Here is a 17997-nt window from a genome sequence, read left to right as displayed (position 1 = left end):
TACACACACACCTGTCCCACACATTGACATCAACAGCTTGCCTGAACATTTACCCATATTCTCCCCAGGCACACTGACTACTATCATTTTCAAAAATGGACTAGAATCAAGCAAGTACAGATTCTGTACAGTGTCATGCGCATTCATGGTTCTGCAAGTACTTAAAAATGCCAAAATCCAATGTCAGACATTGTTATGAATTGTGAACAAAAAGTCCTACATTTTGGTATATAAGATGTATGTATTTCAAATAGTATACATCCAAAAAAATTGAAAAAATAGTCAGTATTAAATTTGTTCAGCACAATTGTAAAATACCCTGCAAACCTAAGGCGTGAATAGCTTCTATTTATAGTCTGCTGTTTAGCTCCGCCTGGACTCTGTGACCCCCAAAGGCACCCCACTGAGTCCTGCAGTGCTCTTCAGTACCCCTCCCCATATCCTATTACAGGCTGATGATCCTTGATTAACTGTTGTTAAGTACACTTACCCACAATCACCCTGCAATGTTTATAGCTGCACACCCCTACACTGTCCCATATCCCCATGTGCCCTTCACAAGTGTGTGTGTGTGTGTGTGTGTGTGTGTGTGTATTCTCAGAATCCTGGAGGCTGCACGATGCTCCCATGTGACGGATGCTGGGTTCACTGTGCTGGCCAGGGTGAGTGTCATTTCTCTCTTATTCTTCTCTCATTTTCTCTTCTTTGAACCTTTTTGTTTGGTTTAATTGAATGCTTTGTTTTCACAGTCTAACTATATGTTTTTTTTCTTCACAGAATTGCCATGAGCTTGAAAAAATGGACTTAGAAGAATGTATTTTGGTAAGAGGACTCTGTGGTTTCCTTATTTACTGGCAATATCATGCTTGACAAGCATGCTCGGATGTGGATGGTTTCCTTGACTTTGTTCCATTTGCCTGGGTTTAAATTAGAGTATAGGAATATGACTGATGTGAATGTTTACATGACAGGGATATTTCTCCCACGAAGAAGAAGAGTGAGCAGTCCTCTCACCTCAGTAATTTAATTAACTAGACAGTTAGAAAGCAAAGAGGGAGACACAGGAGAGAAAGTTCTAGTGGGATTCAAACCTAGACTCAAATATGGAACATGTGGATCCAGAAGCTGTGGACTGATCCACTCCACCGTCTCCAGACTTGTGAAAAGTATACACTGATCAATCTTGTCCTCCCACTGTCTTCAGGTGACTGATAACACCCTGGTTCAGCTCTCTATCCACTGCCCTCGCCTGCAAGCGCTGGTAAACATTTCTATATGCATTTCTGGTTTTGTGTCTAGTCCTGCCTCTGCCTTTCTGCGTACCTGTGTATTTTTGTCCATGTATCTCTATGTCTTCACCCTCGTCTCCTGTACCCCGGCCAGTCCCTGTCCCACTGCGAGCTGATCACAGACGACGGCATCAGAGCTCTGAGCAGCAGCGCCTGTGGCCAGGAGCGCCTCACGGTGGTGGAGCTGGATAACTGCCCCCTGATCACTGACGTGACTCTGGAGCACCTGAAGAGCTGCCATCGCCTGGAGCGCATCGAGCTCTACGACTGCCAGCAGGTCACCAGGGCCGGCATCAAGCGCATCCGGGTGAGTGGACCTCATGGGGCTATAGGAGCTGTTTTTGGTTGCATAGGGTCTGATCCTTTGAGGGTTTGGAGCTTCAGTGAAATTTTTACCTCTCTTGTCTGCTCAGGTCTACTCTCCTCCCAACAAATTATGTAGATTACACTTGAGGAAAAATGGAATGGTTGTTTTTTATATAGCACATTTCGTACACAAAGGCAATTCAAAATGCTTTACACAAGGTATATAAGACAGTAGATAAGAAATACAGAATTAGATTAAAAAAAATAAAAAGAGATAATAAAGTGTATTAGAAGTGAGAATAGATACAGAATTAAAATGCATAAAAAGAATAATGGTCAAGTTGCATAGGCAGTGCAGAACAAAAAAGATTTGAGCCTAGTTGTAAAAGTGGTCAAAGTTGAGGCACTTCTGAGATCTTCTGGAAGTTTGTTCCAGCTACCTGGATGCTCTTCAGTTCAGTGCAGCTCTTCAGTGTAACTCCTTTTTGACTCACACCCCTCTCCCCCCTCACAGGCCCACCTCCCAGAGATCAAGGTCCACGCCTATTTTGCTCCGGTGACGCCCCCTCCCTCGGTGCACGGAGGTGGCCAGCGTCTGTGCCGCTGCTGCATCATCCTCTGACAGTGGAGGGCCAGGGGGGGCCACCTCTGTCTACAGGTCCTGCTGCTCTGAAAACGGGGGGATGGGGGTGGGCGTGGGGGGGCTGGACCCAATCACTGCTCCTGATCACTGATCGATACACAGACTGATCACCACTGATCGCTGATCAGTTGAACCCTCCCCTCTGCTCTCTCCTCTTGCTCGCCCATCAGCATTGCAGCAGTCTGCTGCTCAAAGCCTTGGGGCGTGGGGGGGTAGGGAGAATAATGGATGGGTGGATTCTCTCCCTCTGTCTCTCTCCCTCTCTCTCTCTCTCTCTCTCTCTCTCTCTCTCTCTCTCTCTCTCTCTCTCTCTTTCTCTCTGTCAGGACTAAAAAAGGTTCACCACCCCGTCCTGCTCCCTACACCCCCCACTCCCCACCTCTGGGCTTAGGAGACTGCATCCGGACAGTTGGAGATGAGGGTGGAGGAAGCGAGGACCTTTCCTTCACTGTAGTTGAGGAGGCAAGCAGAGGGGTGGGGGGATGGGGGATCCGAACAGTGGAACTACAATGCATCATGTTCAAACTAAATAAAAAAATTGACAACATTGTCATCTTGGACAACAATTCACTCTCTATGGAGTATCATCTCAACCAACCCCATGACACCTCTATGTGACCATCCTGTGATTCATTCCGCTTTGACCAATAGACATGCAGCGCTGAGGAAGAGGAGAGCTGGGTTGTGGGAAATGCAGATCTTCTGGATGTAAACAGTGAAGCTGCTGGGATATCCCTCTTTGGCATGACCCGCTTACCCTTCTAGTGTGGAGGAGGGGAAAAAGAGGAAGTACAGAACGGGACATGTGACATTTTTGTGCATCTGAGAATCTTCTGTTGAGATTTTGATTCTGTTTGTACAGAGAATGTTTTGCAATGGAAAAAAGAATTACAGTTATGGCAACTCACACAAGATTGGAGTAGGCCTACAACAAATTGTTATTTTTATTTTCTCTTTTTTTCAGTGCTTATTGTAATTGTCCATGCTTGTTTATCCAGAGAGGGAGATATGTGTATCTTTCCTTTTTGAAATGGAAAAGAAAAAAACTGTTGTCATTTGACAGAAATGGACTGTATCAGTCAGACCCTCAGCATCTGATGGCATCACGTTGGCTTTGTGTGGACTCAGGGCCTCCTCTGTGCACTGTGTGGTTATGTTGGGTCATGGGCCCTGTTCCAAACCTGTCAGTAGCCCTGTGCACTAGCTCCCACTTGACCAATAAGCACTTGTTTACCTGCTGGATTAAGTTGCCACCACAGACAAACTCATTTGAGTGGACAGGTGTCCCTCCAACTAGTCTCTCTACTACTCTGAAATAGATTAGCAACACTGATTAAGTTTTTCTACCCACCATTTCCTATTGGGCTATAGACATCATTGAAATGTGTTATTGCTACATACATATTTGGATATCTACCAATGGTAACATTTGGTGCAGCTTTGCATCAAAATGAAATTGAATTTTCTTTAATCTGAGACAACAGTTTTGAGCAAGGGCACTACAAATTTTAGACAATCACTGGAATGTATTTGAAAGTCAAGTTAGTGTAGTTTTCTGTGATTGGCAATTTACTTGACGATATTATGAATTGTCCTGATGCAGTAAACTCTATCCATCTACTACTCCAAGCAGTTTAAAACACATTAGGAACTATTTGCAAATACCATTTCACACAGGTCTGGTGAGATCTGCCAATCAGGCATTATATGGCTCAGTAACTAGCTTCCATGTTATTCCCACTCGTCCAATCCTACAGACGTAATGAGAGTGTGACATGAAATGACTGGGAGGGAAGCACCAGAATCAACAGTTCATCTCATTCTATACAGACACTCCTTCAGATCTCCAGGATCTCAACATTACAGCAACAGTATGGGAATTCTGTTTTGCCATGCAGTGATATGTGTAACTATGGGGCATGAAATACTACCATTCAAAACACAGAAAAACACAAACAGAAACCACACAAAGATATACACAAAGATGTGCTATGAAAAAAGATGTAGTGTCATGCAAGTGCTGTGTAGTGCCAAGTGCTCAAAGATTTTCAATGGGGAGATGCACAGGACTATAGGTAGGACTGAGACAAAGGAGAGCAGACAGAAAGATAATGAATTGGATGTTGAGATACATAGCTGACTGGACTGGCTGTGATACTAATGCCCTCTCTCTGACAGCTGTTTTAACAGTTTTATGTTGAAGAAAATAAAGAAATAAATGAAAAAAATAAACAAATGAATAAATAAAAGTAACTAATAGTAAATGTGCTTTGTCTCTCCAGTGTGGGATTTTGTGTGTGTCTGTGTGTGTGTCTGAATACTTCATCGCACTTCATACAGTGTTACTACAGATAAATTGTATACAGGTCCCGCCCCAGTTTGACCGCTAGATGTCATCGAAGAGCCATGTAATGACAGACACACCCACATAAACATTGCGGTTTCGTGGATTCACCACTCTTTATCACATATTATCACATATCTAACCCAGATTATTATTGATAGAAATGACACAGTTACGTGGAGAATTTATCTAACAAATTATCCACAAGTATGCTTCACTGTAAATCAGATTATTTGACATTTTACATCAGGCACTGTGCTGGATAGCTGTGCGGTTCGCAAAGACCCATCGGCCTGATCGTTGCTCGGTTGCGCCTCCTAGCAAACTGCAGTCCCCGGTAGCGCGCAGGCTTTCAGCGGGGAAGGGTTTAGCTGCGGACAGCTCCCTCACAGAGACGATTATTCACAGATTAAGAGACACCAGGAACCGCGGGAGTGGAGTTGAGGTCCTGTCCTCGAAGTTTGGTGCAACTTTACCTCTGAAGGATTCGACAGTTGAGCCTTTATGAGACTTTCCAGCCCGTGGTCATGGATTACAAAAGGGGAGTGAATCCAGGCACCAGGCCCTCGGATAACTAGCTAGCCTAGCTAGCTGATCTGAATCCAGTATCAATGCTTGTTTGGGTCGCAGTGCTAACTAGCTAGCTACTGTTTTCGTTAGCTTACCAGCTGCCCAACCGGGGTTGTTAGCTTGTTTTGATGTGGCTCTATTGAAAGAACCGACTGGGATCCACTACATTTACACGTTTCCTGAACTTTCTGGAAGTTTTAAGAATTGGCTTGTTAAACAGAAAGGAAGCTAGCAAGCCACTTCGGAGTCGTGCAAACAACAAAAAGAAATCAAAGTTGAGCTTTTGACTTGAGCAGAGGAGGTCTCGTTTTACAGTGGATTGCATGTAATTATTCGCAACCCAGACCGCACAGCGACTCTCCCCCTTCACGGGACCACAGTTAACCTCTTTCCCGGCTCTCCACACCCCGTCCCACCGACCAGTATCTTCTGTCTGCGGCTGGCCACTGTAGCTGGCCATACGGCACTGCGTGCCCAATGGAGGAACATGACAACATGGACTATTTTTATCAGCAGGTACTGCAGAAGGACGTTACCCGCAGGCTGCAGGTCGGCCAGGACCTTATTGAATACCTAAACGACCCGCATCGTTCCCCGGACGTGGAGCAAGATAAACCTAGGCTCGATAAAACCATTGACGAGCTAACGGGATGGGTGAACTCCAGCAATTTCAAGGTGAGAGATCGTGGCAAGGAGTCGCATGTGGCTACCGCAGTGTTCATTGCAGCAGTGATCCTATCGGCTTCATAAATTATTCCATCAGTTAAGCCCGTGAATGATAAGGGATAAGAGGAAGCTTGGGTCCTTGCAGTAATGGAGATTTGATTTGGTTTGCCAGGAAGTTGGTCACAAATGATGACAACTTTTTGAGACAAACGAGGGGCCCGTTACCCATCAGGCCCCAGGCAAACTGTCATCGGCTTGGTGGTGTCAAGAGGGAGCGTCCAGTCTCCTCAAAACGGAACAAATCTGATTCAGATAGTCCGCTTATCTTATCTAAACCCAGCTGAGTCAAAAGTTTCAAAATGTGCTTTTCAACAGAGCAATTTTTACTACTTTTTTTTTTTTTTTTTTACCAGTAGTAGAGAGGAGCAGTAGGCTACGTGTTTCGCTTTCACAACGCAATAATCTAATCCTGGGCTATGATAGACACATGTTTTTATATTTCACCCTAGGGACAAAGTACAGTGAGATCGCAAGGCATTCCTGTGGATGGTTGAGGTTTATGTTGTTATTTTGGTTGAGAGTGTGTGTGTGTGTGTGTGTGTTGAGGGGACCCATTGTCAGAGCTGTAGACCAGAGCAGTGGATGGGGGAGGGGTCAGAAGACGCTCATTGTTCGGACTTGGTCTCTCTCTCTTCTCTCTTCCTCTGCCTTCTCTCTGTTTTTCTCCTCATGCTTTCCTCTGCTTCATGCTGTGTGCGTTGGTGGCCTTGCCTGTACTCTGTACCATATCTCAGCAACACTGGAATGTGACCTTTTTGCCAAGGTATCACACTGATCCAGACACCAAGTCTAAACAGTCTGAAATCTGTTCTCTTTTCAAGCCATGCTGAAATTTGACTCGCAGAACCTTTTTTTGAACTGATTGACATTGTCTACATTGATATGCTAGACTCGGCGAGACTGTACAAGTGTGGAAATCATTCATGCAGCATGATGAACACTCTCTCTCTCGGTCTATTGTGAAAGCACGTCCAATTGACAGCACTTATCAAGTAGTAGTAGAAAAACACTCATTTGACATGGTTGTCTTGTCATTGTCAAAAGCTTGTAAACACAAGTTTGTAAACGGATCACCCATCCACTACTACCAAGATAAGATAATAAGCTGATAATAGAGATGCACAACACCGCTTTTTCACTGTCTATACCGATTTAAAGTACTAAACTAAGTATCAGCATTTATTAAGTACTGATCTAATCCATCACTTTTATTGAACAGTGCAGGCTTAGAACATCAGTTTGAGGTTACTGGATAAAAAAAACTATTGATTTCATTTGTTTTTCTCCAACAGAGGAATTTAGTATCCTTCTATGTCTAAACAAGTACACATTCTGTACAGTTCCATTTGAAACATATTGTAAAAGGGCAAGTATTGGCCATAATCCATGTCAGATAATTGGCCTGGGTATTGTCAAGGACCTCACGATATGATACGCATCATGATGTGTAGGTCACGATATGATTCAGGTCACAATACACTTTGATTTGGTACAGTGATTACTATGCATTTTGCGATACATCATGATACTTAGTGCCCAAAAACTGAACATTGGAATGTGAAATTTAAAAATCAACCTAATGCACGCCACCAGACAGTCTGTAAAATATCCTTGACAGGGCAAAGAGGTGCTAGTGTTTGGGGATTAGAGAGGTGGGGAAAGGTGAGAGCGTCTGTGTACCGCTTTGCCTTCAAAACAAACAGTTCTCTTTTCAGTAGCCACTAGCCACACTGTCCTGACAGTCTGGACGTGTCGTGAGAATTCATAAAAACTGAACTGCAAATGCTGCAATAAATAAAAGGAGATAATGATAATAAAAAAATAAACGTTAATTGTAGCGACTTTTTTAAATACAGAGAAACAAAGGGCTTCGTAACAAAAGCGCATCCCAAGAAAGTGCATTTACACTGCACAGTTGCACTTAGAGTACAGGAAAACAAAGAAAATATATCAGAGGCACAGACAAATAAAATAAATAACGCAAATCATGAATAACAAAAAGCATTATGCCTCCTGGAAAAATAAACACAGTAACACCCTGATGGGTCCCTGAATTTGAATATAGAAACAGTCTGCTAGTCTACTATTGCTTCATGTTCATATTTTTGCTTGGGGAATACAATCTAAGCCCTAGTACTCATTTCATTGAATGAATTTGAGTGTGTGTGTGTGTGCGCGCACGCGCTACCTGATACTGCATCTTCCTCCATAGAGACACAACTAGGTTGGCAGAGTGTTCTGCTTCGGATCCACAGGTTTAACATTAGGCCAGGTGGTGTTTCGCCTTTGTAGTGCCTCAACAAGTCTTCAAGCTAGTTGTGTTTCTTGAATGTTTTATTAAAGGATAATGCCAGTTCTAGTCATCGCACAACACTTGCGAATAATAAATGCATCATTTATTGATACAAGGGTTTGGGGAATTGATAGTGTCATCCCCCCAAAAAATTGCGACTCAACTTTATGGTTTTGTTTTGTTTTGTGCACTTATTGCCTTATCAGATAAGGGTGTGGATTGTGACCAAACAGTACTACCTTTTGATAGATAAGATATGTATTTGAAATCATATACATTCATAAAAACAAAGGACATTTTTCCTCAGATGTTGATGAGGATTGTGGGAGTTGTGTGAAAATTCGCAGCTAAGGTGTGAAGATTATTCCTTTTATTAGCAGATAGTGCCCCATCAGCAACAGACATGATTTGAAGAAAATATTTTTCAAGTGTTGTAAACTGTGATGAAGTTTGATAGCGCACAGATAGAGAGGAGTGAAGAGAGGAGTGTCTCACCCTGACTGACCTGAACTTGCCTCTGGCGACAGCACTGTGGGGAAAAAGCAGAGAATCACGTTCTACAGTGCAATATCCTGTGTTAGGCTGGTGTTGGCTCTGTCTGATGCCAGTATCGATCGTGTTGCATTCTCCCACGTTCATTACCAGACCAAAAATGTTTGTGAAATGGTGATCACCATCACTACTTTTCCAAGTCATGAATTTCATCCAGGGTCTGAAATGAACCTTTTTCTCCACCAGCCAGTGTGGCAGGTAGATTAAAAAAAATGACCAGCAACTCTGATTTTTTTATCAGCTACTTCTTTGCACCATAATAATTGAGGCTGAAAACCATGCAGAAAACATTCAAATCAGATTCACAGTCTGTCACCATCAGTTTATAACATCTTGTTTATTATTCATTACTCACATTTTTTCCATTATGATTTGAACAAGAGTTATGTCTCAAATTTGAGATTTAGATAACCAGAAAACTTGTTTATGTCTTCAGTCAGCAATATTGAATTTCATCAACCGCCAAACTTGGTTGCTCTCTTCTCCTGTGTTTTGCTTTTACTTGCTTTCCGCACAGCATGAGCTTACGGTATGAGTACCACACCACACCAGACTCTACTGAGTGTGGTTCCGGACTGTGTCAAGTGGTGGGTGCAAAGAAAGAATAGTGGTTAGTAATGTTTGCTGACAGTGCCTCAATGCAGACTATGATTGGAAATTTGATTGTTGACTGACAGCCAATGTGGGATTAGTGGTCACTGTCTTGGTTGTCAATTGAGTAACATAATCACATGTTGGCTGTGTAATTTGTAATCATATGCAATCAGAGAAGCAAAGTATGTTTTGTTTCAAAAAACCACCCGCCTCAGATAGACATTCTTACCCACTGCAGCCCACTATTTACCCACATTTAGTGGGTAGTAGGTGTTAATTTCAGAACCCGATGTCATCCCTAGCCCTATCAGGCTAATGTACCCCTCAGTACAGATCTAAGGAAGCATACGTTCCCCAGTCTGTGCTCTATCCTTTTATGTGGACGACACATAACCTGAACTCAGATCAATGTCAGGGAGTGACATGCTTGTGACCCCCTGGGACCTTTATACAGCGGGCTTTGAGGGATGCTGATTGGCTTCCTGGAGGGCAGAAAGGAGGTGGGGTTAGCTGCAAGCAAGATGCTGAGTCAGGACAGAGACGCAGGGAGGGATGGAGAGAGAGAGGAGCGGAGGGATGGAGAGGTGATGCAGAGTCGTAGAGGGGAGGTGGATGAAGGAAGAGTTATGGGGGGAAAGGGAGGGCTGGAGTGATGGATGGGCTAAGTCGGGAGGTGAGTGGAAAGCTCACAGCCAGACACAAGTTTTGACTCATAAATGCTTGTGTCGAGAGGAGGCGACTGTAGCACCCAAGTTCCTCTTTTAGTAATGAAAAAATTATCTCTTCTATCCTTTGGCTCTTTTTTCCTCTCTTTGTCGCTTATGTGCCTTCGTCTCTCTGTAGTTTTTCTGTCTAGGAATGTGTTTCATCCTCTCATTCTCCTCTTTCTGCAGTCACGGCAGCAGATTCACCTCAAGCACTCTGCTCTCACAGTGGGCTAAATGCATATTGCACGCGCGCGCGCACACACACACACACACACACACTCACACACACACAGACAGCAGGCATTAATATTGCATGCTGCTTTTACACTGTTTTTTTTTAGAGCAGCAGGGCCAGATGACTGAACGCTGACCGGACTGGTCTAGGATGGATATTGCTGCTAGGCTGCCTGACCGCCAGGCCCTGTGGCTATTTGTCATTGTCTTTAAAGGAAGTTGGAATGTGCACCCCACTAAAGTATTTGTTATTAGTTTATGCCCACAGTACAGTGCAGACAAAGAGGAAAGTGAGTGGAGATTAAATGGCACGGCTTGAGTAGGGATTTAAACTTTCATATAGTCACAAGGAGCTCCAGTCCCTGCCTATTAAACCAATAGGCAGCCCACCTTAGAGTTTTGTCTCTGAACACCTAAAGGATCCGAACCCCCTCAGGTGAAATATTGGGTATTTACCTTGTAGAAGTGATTTGAATGAGTGTCACCATCTCTTCAGACGGTCTCTAAATGTGTTCCAGTCATTTTTTGTCTGCTCCCAAAGGTTGCTGTATGATTTTAGAGTCTTGGACCCCACACCTCCTAAGCCTTGCTAGAATCCAGAGTAAACCCTGTACATGGTATGCACATTAGCAGACTAAGCCACCGTACGCCCCAACCTGAGTTTTCACAAAGCACTATTCATTCTGGGCTAAATATTTAGGTTTTTCCAAGTAAAGCTCGGTGCAGCACCGGCAACTTGGCCCTGTTTTGAATCTTTCACTCTAATGATGTAGTGGCATTTTATGAGCATTACGTTTTGGCAATGACACTGCTGAATCATGGTGCTCATATTCACACTAATGATATGTGTATGTGTGTCCTTGTTGGCCAATGCCATGTCACTGTACCCAGTGTGGGTTAAGAGTTGGGGGATACCTGAGTGGCCATCTGCTCTCCTCTCCTCTCCTCTCCTCTCCTCTCCTCTCCTCTCCTCTCCTCTCAGTCCCTTCCACCTCTCTCCCTCCATCTCCTTCTCTCTGTCTCCCCTGGTGGAGTTGCCATATGGTCGTGGGCGCAGGGGTTTGTTGGGGTGCTGGGTGGAGGAGGGGGAGGGGAGGCCGCAGGCTGTCTCCTTCCTGTTCTGTTTCTTCTCTCTCTCCCCCTCGCTTGCTGTTTTTCCCCTCTTCCAGCTCTCCTCCCCTCCTCCTCTCTCCCCCTAAATTAGGTCAGTATGAAACAGTCATCATATTGACCCAGAGCTCATGTTTCTTCTCCAGGTGATTTTTTTTCCTCTGGTATTACTTGGCCTGCTTCTCTTTACCCCCCCCCCCCCTTCTCACTTCTCTCCCTCTTTGTTTCTGTAGTTACCTGGCTCCTCTCTTCCTTTGACTAAAATAGGGAAGAACTGCAGTCTGACTCTCCAGTCGGTGCAGGGCAGAGGGGAATAATGTTTTAATGGATTTCCTTTGGACTGTTCAGTTCCACCGCGGAGCTGCCAACACAAGCATTCCAGCAGCACAGCGCTGCATGGGATCTGATCCTAATCAACAACACAGTGGAAAAACTCTCTACTTTACCGCTAGAGAAGAGATCCTGTCTACCTCCACCATACTGGTCACATCACAAGCTAGCTGTTGTTTTACTCGGAGCAAGCCAGATCACCGTGACAAGAGACAGGAAAATGGCAGACTGGCAACTGACAGTGTCAGTGTAGCAAAAGGTCACAAGTTGATTTAAATCCATGACATTGCAAATACATGGCATACATCTCAGCTCGCTGTGTCAGCACAACATGTTATTGTACAACTGACACAGTAGTCCAGGGGAAACCTTTGCCATTAGCTGTTTTACACAGTGCGGCAAATGCTGCCTACAAACTACAACTTCTAAAATCCTGACAAACTGAAACTGGAAAGCAGTTCACACTAAATGGCAGACTTCAGCAGATTTTTAGTCTCTTTGTTGTAATGGTGCACAAACCTGAAGACAAGCTATAAGATACACTATTGATCCCCTAGGGGAAATTCGGGATATGATATGATCTAGTGATATGGATAGTGATCACACATTAGATGACAAGAAGTATCGCATGCTGCACCAGTCATCTGTGATGCGGTTCACCTACAGCCCTGCAGCACTCAAATCTCACCACCAGATAGTACAGCACCAGCCACGGACAACAACAACTTGGCTGTCAGTCTCTGCCAGAGATTTGTGTCATTGTCCATCTCACGCTACAGGAGTTCATCCAGATTCCACTTCTTTAGAAATCAAGCAAGTTTGAAATGCTGACTGTCTGCAACTTGATTGGGAGGCAAGAGACTCCTCAACCCCACTCACACTACAAGATTAGCTGTGACATTAGCTATAACAGCCGTTGCTACCTGAAAACATCAGAAAACATTTTGATTGAATGAGCCCGATTTTAAAGTCCAGTCACGATGGCAAGATCAGACTTAAGTGGACTAAAAGTTGTGTAGTGAGAACCCGGTGTAAAATGTATTGCCTCAGCCCATCTGATGTCTTCTTGCCACAGCTCCCCAGCCTTTGTGGTTCATATGTAAGCAAACATACAGTGAAGCTTAACCTGAGTCTTAACCTGAGTCATTGTGTATGAGGCCCATTGTAACCATTCTCTCTTTCTCTATGTTTTGTAGGTGGCGTTGTTGGGGATAGACATTTGCGGGGCGTTCGTGGACCGCTTGGGGGAGCGGTTCAAAGGATACCTGGGCACAGGTGAGACCCCCCCCCCCCCCACACACACACACACACACACACACACACACACACACACACACACACCACAGTCAATAGTAGTCACAATATCTGGAACCTCTTTTAATACTAAAGCGGAAAGAAACCAATTTTAGGCACAAAAGGGAATATATCACTGTATGAGCCTCTGTTTCCAGCCATCCTACAGACGAGCCTAATTTAGAACGGGTTAAAAATACTAGGTGCCTTTAGCTGTCTCAGCAACACACAGATACACGCACAAACACACTCATTCACACCATTTTGTAGCATTCTTTGCAAATGGGATTTTGCAAATCGCTTGCTTTGTGCGGTTCATTAGGTTCATAAGTAAAAGATTCCCACTAAGCGCTCCTTCCATTATCTTTAGCATCGAGTGCTGGTCCAGGATGAGATTCTGCACTTGACATGGGTTGAGTCTTAAAAGTATCTGAACTGAAAAATGTATAAATGGTGGCAATTAGAGCCCTTTTCAAAACACTTTGAACAACACTTCTCGGCACTGTACACAAGCTCTGATGGTGTGTTTGTTACTGTGTTCATTCCTCCGCATTTTGACTTCTGTCCTCCCACAAATCAAGTCTGTCCGTCTCACTTCCACTTTGTCCTTCCTCTGAGCCAGACCAGCAGCACGGCTCTAAAACCTGGCACCACCCCCTCTGTCTGTCTCCCTCCCTATTATTCATCTGTCAGTCTCTATATTTAGGCTGTAAATTGTCTGCCATACTGTAGCTCACCCCATTACACCCCGAAACCACACCTTGCATACACATGACCTCATAGACTGAATTTTGTATCAGATTTCAGGCTCTGTGTGTGTGTGTGTGTGTGTGTGTGTGTGTGTGTTTGTTATGTCAGCGCCAGCCCCTCTGTGTGCCCGCTGCAGGTGTCACCAGCTGTCCTTGTCGGCTAGGCTGGCTCTTGTCACCAACAAACACACTCAACCCTGCAGTGCAGTTCTGGGACGACCGGACCTGTCACACTGTGCAAAGTCTGCACCGAGACACACAGATAGACACACACACACACACCCTTGCACTCACTCACTGTCTAGGACATTGCCTTCACCCGGCTGTGTGTGTGTGTGTGTGAGTGTGTGATTCCTCCCAGCTCAAGGGATTGATGGTAAAAACATCCCTCTAAGCCACCGCTGGCTTTGGAATCTCCCTCTCTCTCCATCTGACTCCCATCTCTCCTTTCCTGTCCTCTTTCGCCTTCTCCCTGCCCACACACACATACACACACACACACAGAATGAGGGGAGGGAGATGAGATCATAGAGACTAATGAGTGATGTTATTGATCTAGAGGACTGACTCTTAGTACAGAACTGCTTCCATCGTGTGCATGTGTGTGTGTGTTTGTGTGACACTGCAGCTTTGGCCATCTTGCCAAGCAGCTCCCAGACGTGGAAGTGAAACAAACAGATCACATAAGGCCAAATAACAGCCTCTGATAGGCTCCAGCCTCTTATTTCACCCGTCACTCAGATGAAATGGGGTGATGTGATTGGTCAGCCAGCTGTGTTGGTTTCCTGCCAGTTCGAGTCTCATGTTGAACAGATGAAACAAAGAACAAGAAAGATGAAGGAATATGGACCAAGTTACCATGTACAAGTGAAGTGTGTGTGTGTGTGTGTGTGTGCTTGATTCTAACTACAGAAGATGACGTCTCTCTGTGTAACAATGCCCCCCCTGTCACTTTTTGTTCGAGGGTATTGTCCTTGTTTCCAAGGAAACCAGCTGTTATGGTAACATCATACACATGCACGCATGCATGCACGCACACACGCACACACACACACATAAACACGCACTCCTACCCACATTCCTACCCTAAAAGATCAGTGGAGGAGGGATAGAGTGATGTCATGTGTCCTTTTCCTGTGTGTGTGTGCGTGTGCGTGTGTGTGCATGTGTGCATGTGTGCATGTGTGCATGTGTGCATGTGCATGTCCCAGCCCCTCTGTGTACATTTGTGTTTATCTCTTTGCCTGAACGTCAAAGGGAAGTTTTGAGTCTTATGTAATTCAGAAACATTAGCTTCTGCCATCTGATGGCCGCAGCAGAGAAAGATACACCAGGTCTTGTATTATGTCTGTATGTGAACTGGAATGTTTGACTGCGTGGGTACACTGAACATAATCTGCCCAGATACTTTTGGCACCCTGAAATGTCTGGTCTCGATGCAAAAAGGGCTGTATTTAATGTGTTCAACTAATATGGCTCAAAATACACTCAAAGTTGACAGGCTTCATGTTAACCGCATAGTCATACTGTCATTTCATAAAGGGAAATAAGAGTGAGGAGGCCAAACAGCAGTGTGTTGTTGCCAAACTACTGATGGAGTTTACTGGATGGCATTTAAACATCCTTACTTTATCTTCCTTAAGTATGTGTGCGTAGCTGCCTTTCATAGGCATTGCTGCTGGAGCAGTTGTGTGTTAGACAAAGTGGAAATGACACAAGAGCATTTGATGAGCAACAGGATCTTGATATTATTTTAGTCACGGTCCATTTCTCGTTTCCTATCCTCTTCTCCCTCCCCCCTATTTGTTCTCAGTGCCCTGGATCTGTGGTACTGATTGTGGTATTACTTGAGTTTATACACTGAAATGAGTCTCTCTCTCTCTCTCTCACATACACTCTCTCTGTCTCACACACACAGTAAGACTGTGCTGATGATGAAGATGGTTAACTTCTGTGTACATCTACATGTTTTCCAAGCACTCCACTTGGGGGCAGTCTTTATTGTCTTTGTCACTTTAATCTGTTGGAGATTTAGAGCCACGTGAAGCCTGAGGCCTGGTCTCTGTTTTACTGGATTGAGGCCCAACATTAGCTACATTTTTTCAAATATTGACTCTCTCTGTCTGTGTCTCTCTCTCTCTCTCTCCCCCTCTCCCTCTCCCTCTCCCTCTCCCTCTCTCTCTCTCTCTCTCTCTCTCTTTCTCTCTCTCTCTCTCTCTCTTTCTGTAGTTCTGCCAGCACTGGTGGACAGATTGGGTGATGGGAAGGACCAGGTCAGAGAGAACAGCCAGGCTCTCATCCTCCGCTGTATGGAACAGACTGCCTCGCCCATGGTGAGACAAACACACACAGACCTACACACAAGAATCAGACTCTGTTGTATGGTATCCTACATGAGCAACGCACTTATAGCAATCCTAGCATTGGATATTGATTTGATACCAGGCTAAAATCGGTATTCAAAAATGTAGCCAAAATTAATATTTGATTTCAAGCGCCACATGTAACATGACATCAAAGCAGAGTGACTTGATTTTCTGCGTTTGTCACTCACGGAAGGGTCATTTTAAACACGGGAAAAATTTGTTATTGCATTACATTACAGACCCCAAACTAACTTTCAACTTTCATCTATTGTTCAGTAAAAATAACTGACAAGACTGTGGTGCTGTATTTAATATTTACTGCACTGCCAGTAGACAGTAGAAAAGGTGAAAAAGTGGTGTTGGTGCACCTCATGGACAGCAACCCACTGAATTAAATTGTAGCATATATCTGTTTATGCATGAATCAGTTTGCAGAATACATGAATTAGATGCAGCATGGAGAGAGCAGACAAACCACAGCCTCCTCCACTGCTATCAATAATGCATCTTCACTACATCTGAAAGGTTTGTTCGGAGCCCCCTCTTCTGGATGTTAACAGAACTACACGGGCTTTATAACAGCTCCACTCTGCTTTGTGTGATATACAAACACCACACACACATTTCCACAGATTAGAACCTCCCCTGTACTTTGTAATCTGCTCAACCGGTGGAGTTACTTGCGGTAACCTCCCGCTCGTTCCTGCCGCACCAACCGTCTCTTACTCTCTCTTTCTTCCTCTCTCCCTCCATCTCTTTCTCTCTCCCTCCATCTCCTTTCTGCAGTACGTTTGGGAAAGGCTGCTTCTTGGTTTTAAACACAAGAACTTCCGCAGTCGAGAAGGCGTCTGCCTCTGTCTCGGTGCCACCCTCAGCACGTGAGTACCTTCCTCTTTCAGGCTGTATCACTTCCTGGGTGAAATGTGAAAGAGCAAATGGCAACATTCCTAGCTATTAATTACAGACATATGTTGTATTGGGGATGTAAGTTGGTTTTCTTTCATAGACTTGTGGGAATTAGTTTCTATATTATTCATTTGTCTTAAATTATCTTGTAAGCATTCTTCATTGAAGAAAACAGGCAGGGATAGGCTGCTGGCTGGTGGAGACAATCAACTGAAATTCAAAATGTAAATGTGTCTCTTTAATGGTATCTATTAAAAGCCCAGTCATTGATTTCTTCTAATATGGTTTTTTGAGGGAGATTCCACAACCTTATTCCTACAATGGAGCCTGGAGTCATATTTTTTCAGCATGTGAAGTGGAGTTAATGAGAGCACTGCACACTGAGGAGTAGTTTCCTTGAATTCTCCTTGTTTCTACTACCCTCCATATGCCCCATGTGTACGTGTGCCCCATTTTGTTTGTACAAACACACACAGACACACAGACACACACACACACACACACACACACACACATACATACAGTCTCTCTCTGCAGGGTTAATCCTCTTAAGTGTTTGTGTGACTCTGTAGAGGTGGCACACATCCAACGGATGGCACCACCACTCTATCATGTGATGCTACAGTGTTCAAGCATACATGCTACTGTTCTTTATTATAGGGTGTTAAAACTCAATCCTGAATTCACCCAAACCTGAACACACATGTGGTTTCTCACTCAGCTGTCAGAACTGACTGAGGACTTGATATTTATTTTTTTGTCCTACATGAACGCATAATTGGAATGGGACTAGAGCTGACATTTTACCACTATGTTGCTAAACAAAACCATGTCACTCCATTTGCTCACCATTTTCCCAGAAGCCTCAGTGGGTCCTAGAGATCACACTTAAGAGAATAAGGTCACTACACATGGCAAATCTGAGCTATTAGAACCACAGTGCTAATTTTAGCATCGTTTTGCTAATGGACAGTGACACTTTTCT

General features: G+C 44.3%; 2 protein-coding genes across 2 annotated transcripts in view; both read left to right on the top strand.

Moving 5' to 3' along the window:
* Positions 1-567: 567 nt before the first annotated feature.
* fbxl2 (F-box and leucine-rich repeat protein 2) lies at positions 568-2217 on the top strand. Its single transcript, XM_071540737.1, has 5 exons — positions 568-662; positions 778-822; positions 1205-1261; positions 1384-1596; positions 2110-2217. Exons 2-5 carry the CDS (start codon positions 799-801, stop codon positions 2215-2217), a joined length of 402 nt encoding a protein of 133 aa, XP_071396838.1. The 5' UTR covers positions 568-662; positions 778-798.
* Positions 2218-4948: 2731 nt separating this feature from the next.
* Positions 4949-17997, top strand: part of clasp2 (cytoplasmic linker associated protein 2) — a 57528-nt gene continuing 44479 nt past the window's right edge. Inside the window, 4 exon segments of the mRNA XM_071540750.1 lie at positions 4949-5827; positions 12895-12973; positions 15970-16073; positions 16893-16984. Coding sequence (XP_071396851.1) covers positions 5630-5827; positions 12895-12973; positions 15970-16073; positions 16893-16984 — 473 coding nt within the window. The 5' untranslated portion in view covers positions 4949-5629.

Source organism: Centroberyx affinis, unplaced genomic scaffold (assembly GCF_046629955.1).
Source record: "Centroberyx affinis isolate AG114_WGS23_722 - 3 ecotype Tasmania unplaced genomic scaffold, CSIRO-AGI_Caff_v1 ptg003711l_1, whole genome shotgun sequence".
Taxonomy (NCBI): domain Eukaryota; kingdom Metazoa; phylum Chordata; class Actinopteri; order Beryciformes; family Berycidae; genus Centroberyx; species Centroberyx affinis.
The sequence above is the reverse complement of the archived record's forward strand: the minus strand, read 5'-3'. Positions and strand labels throughout refer to the sequence as shown.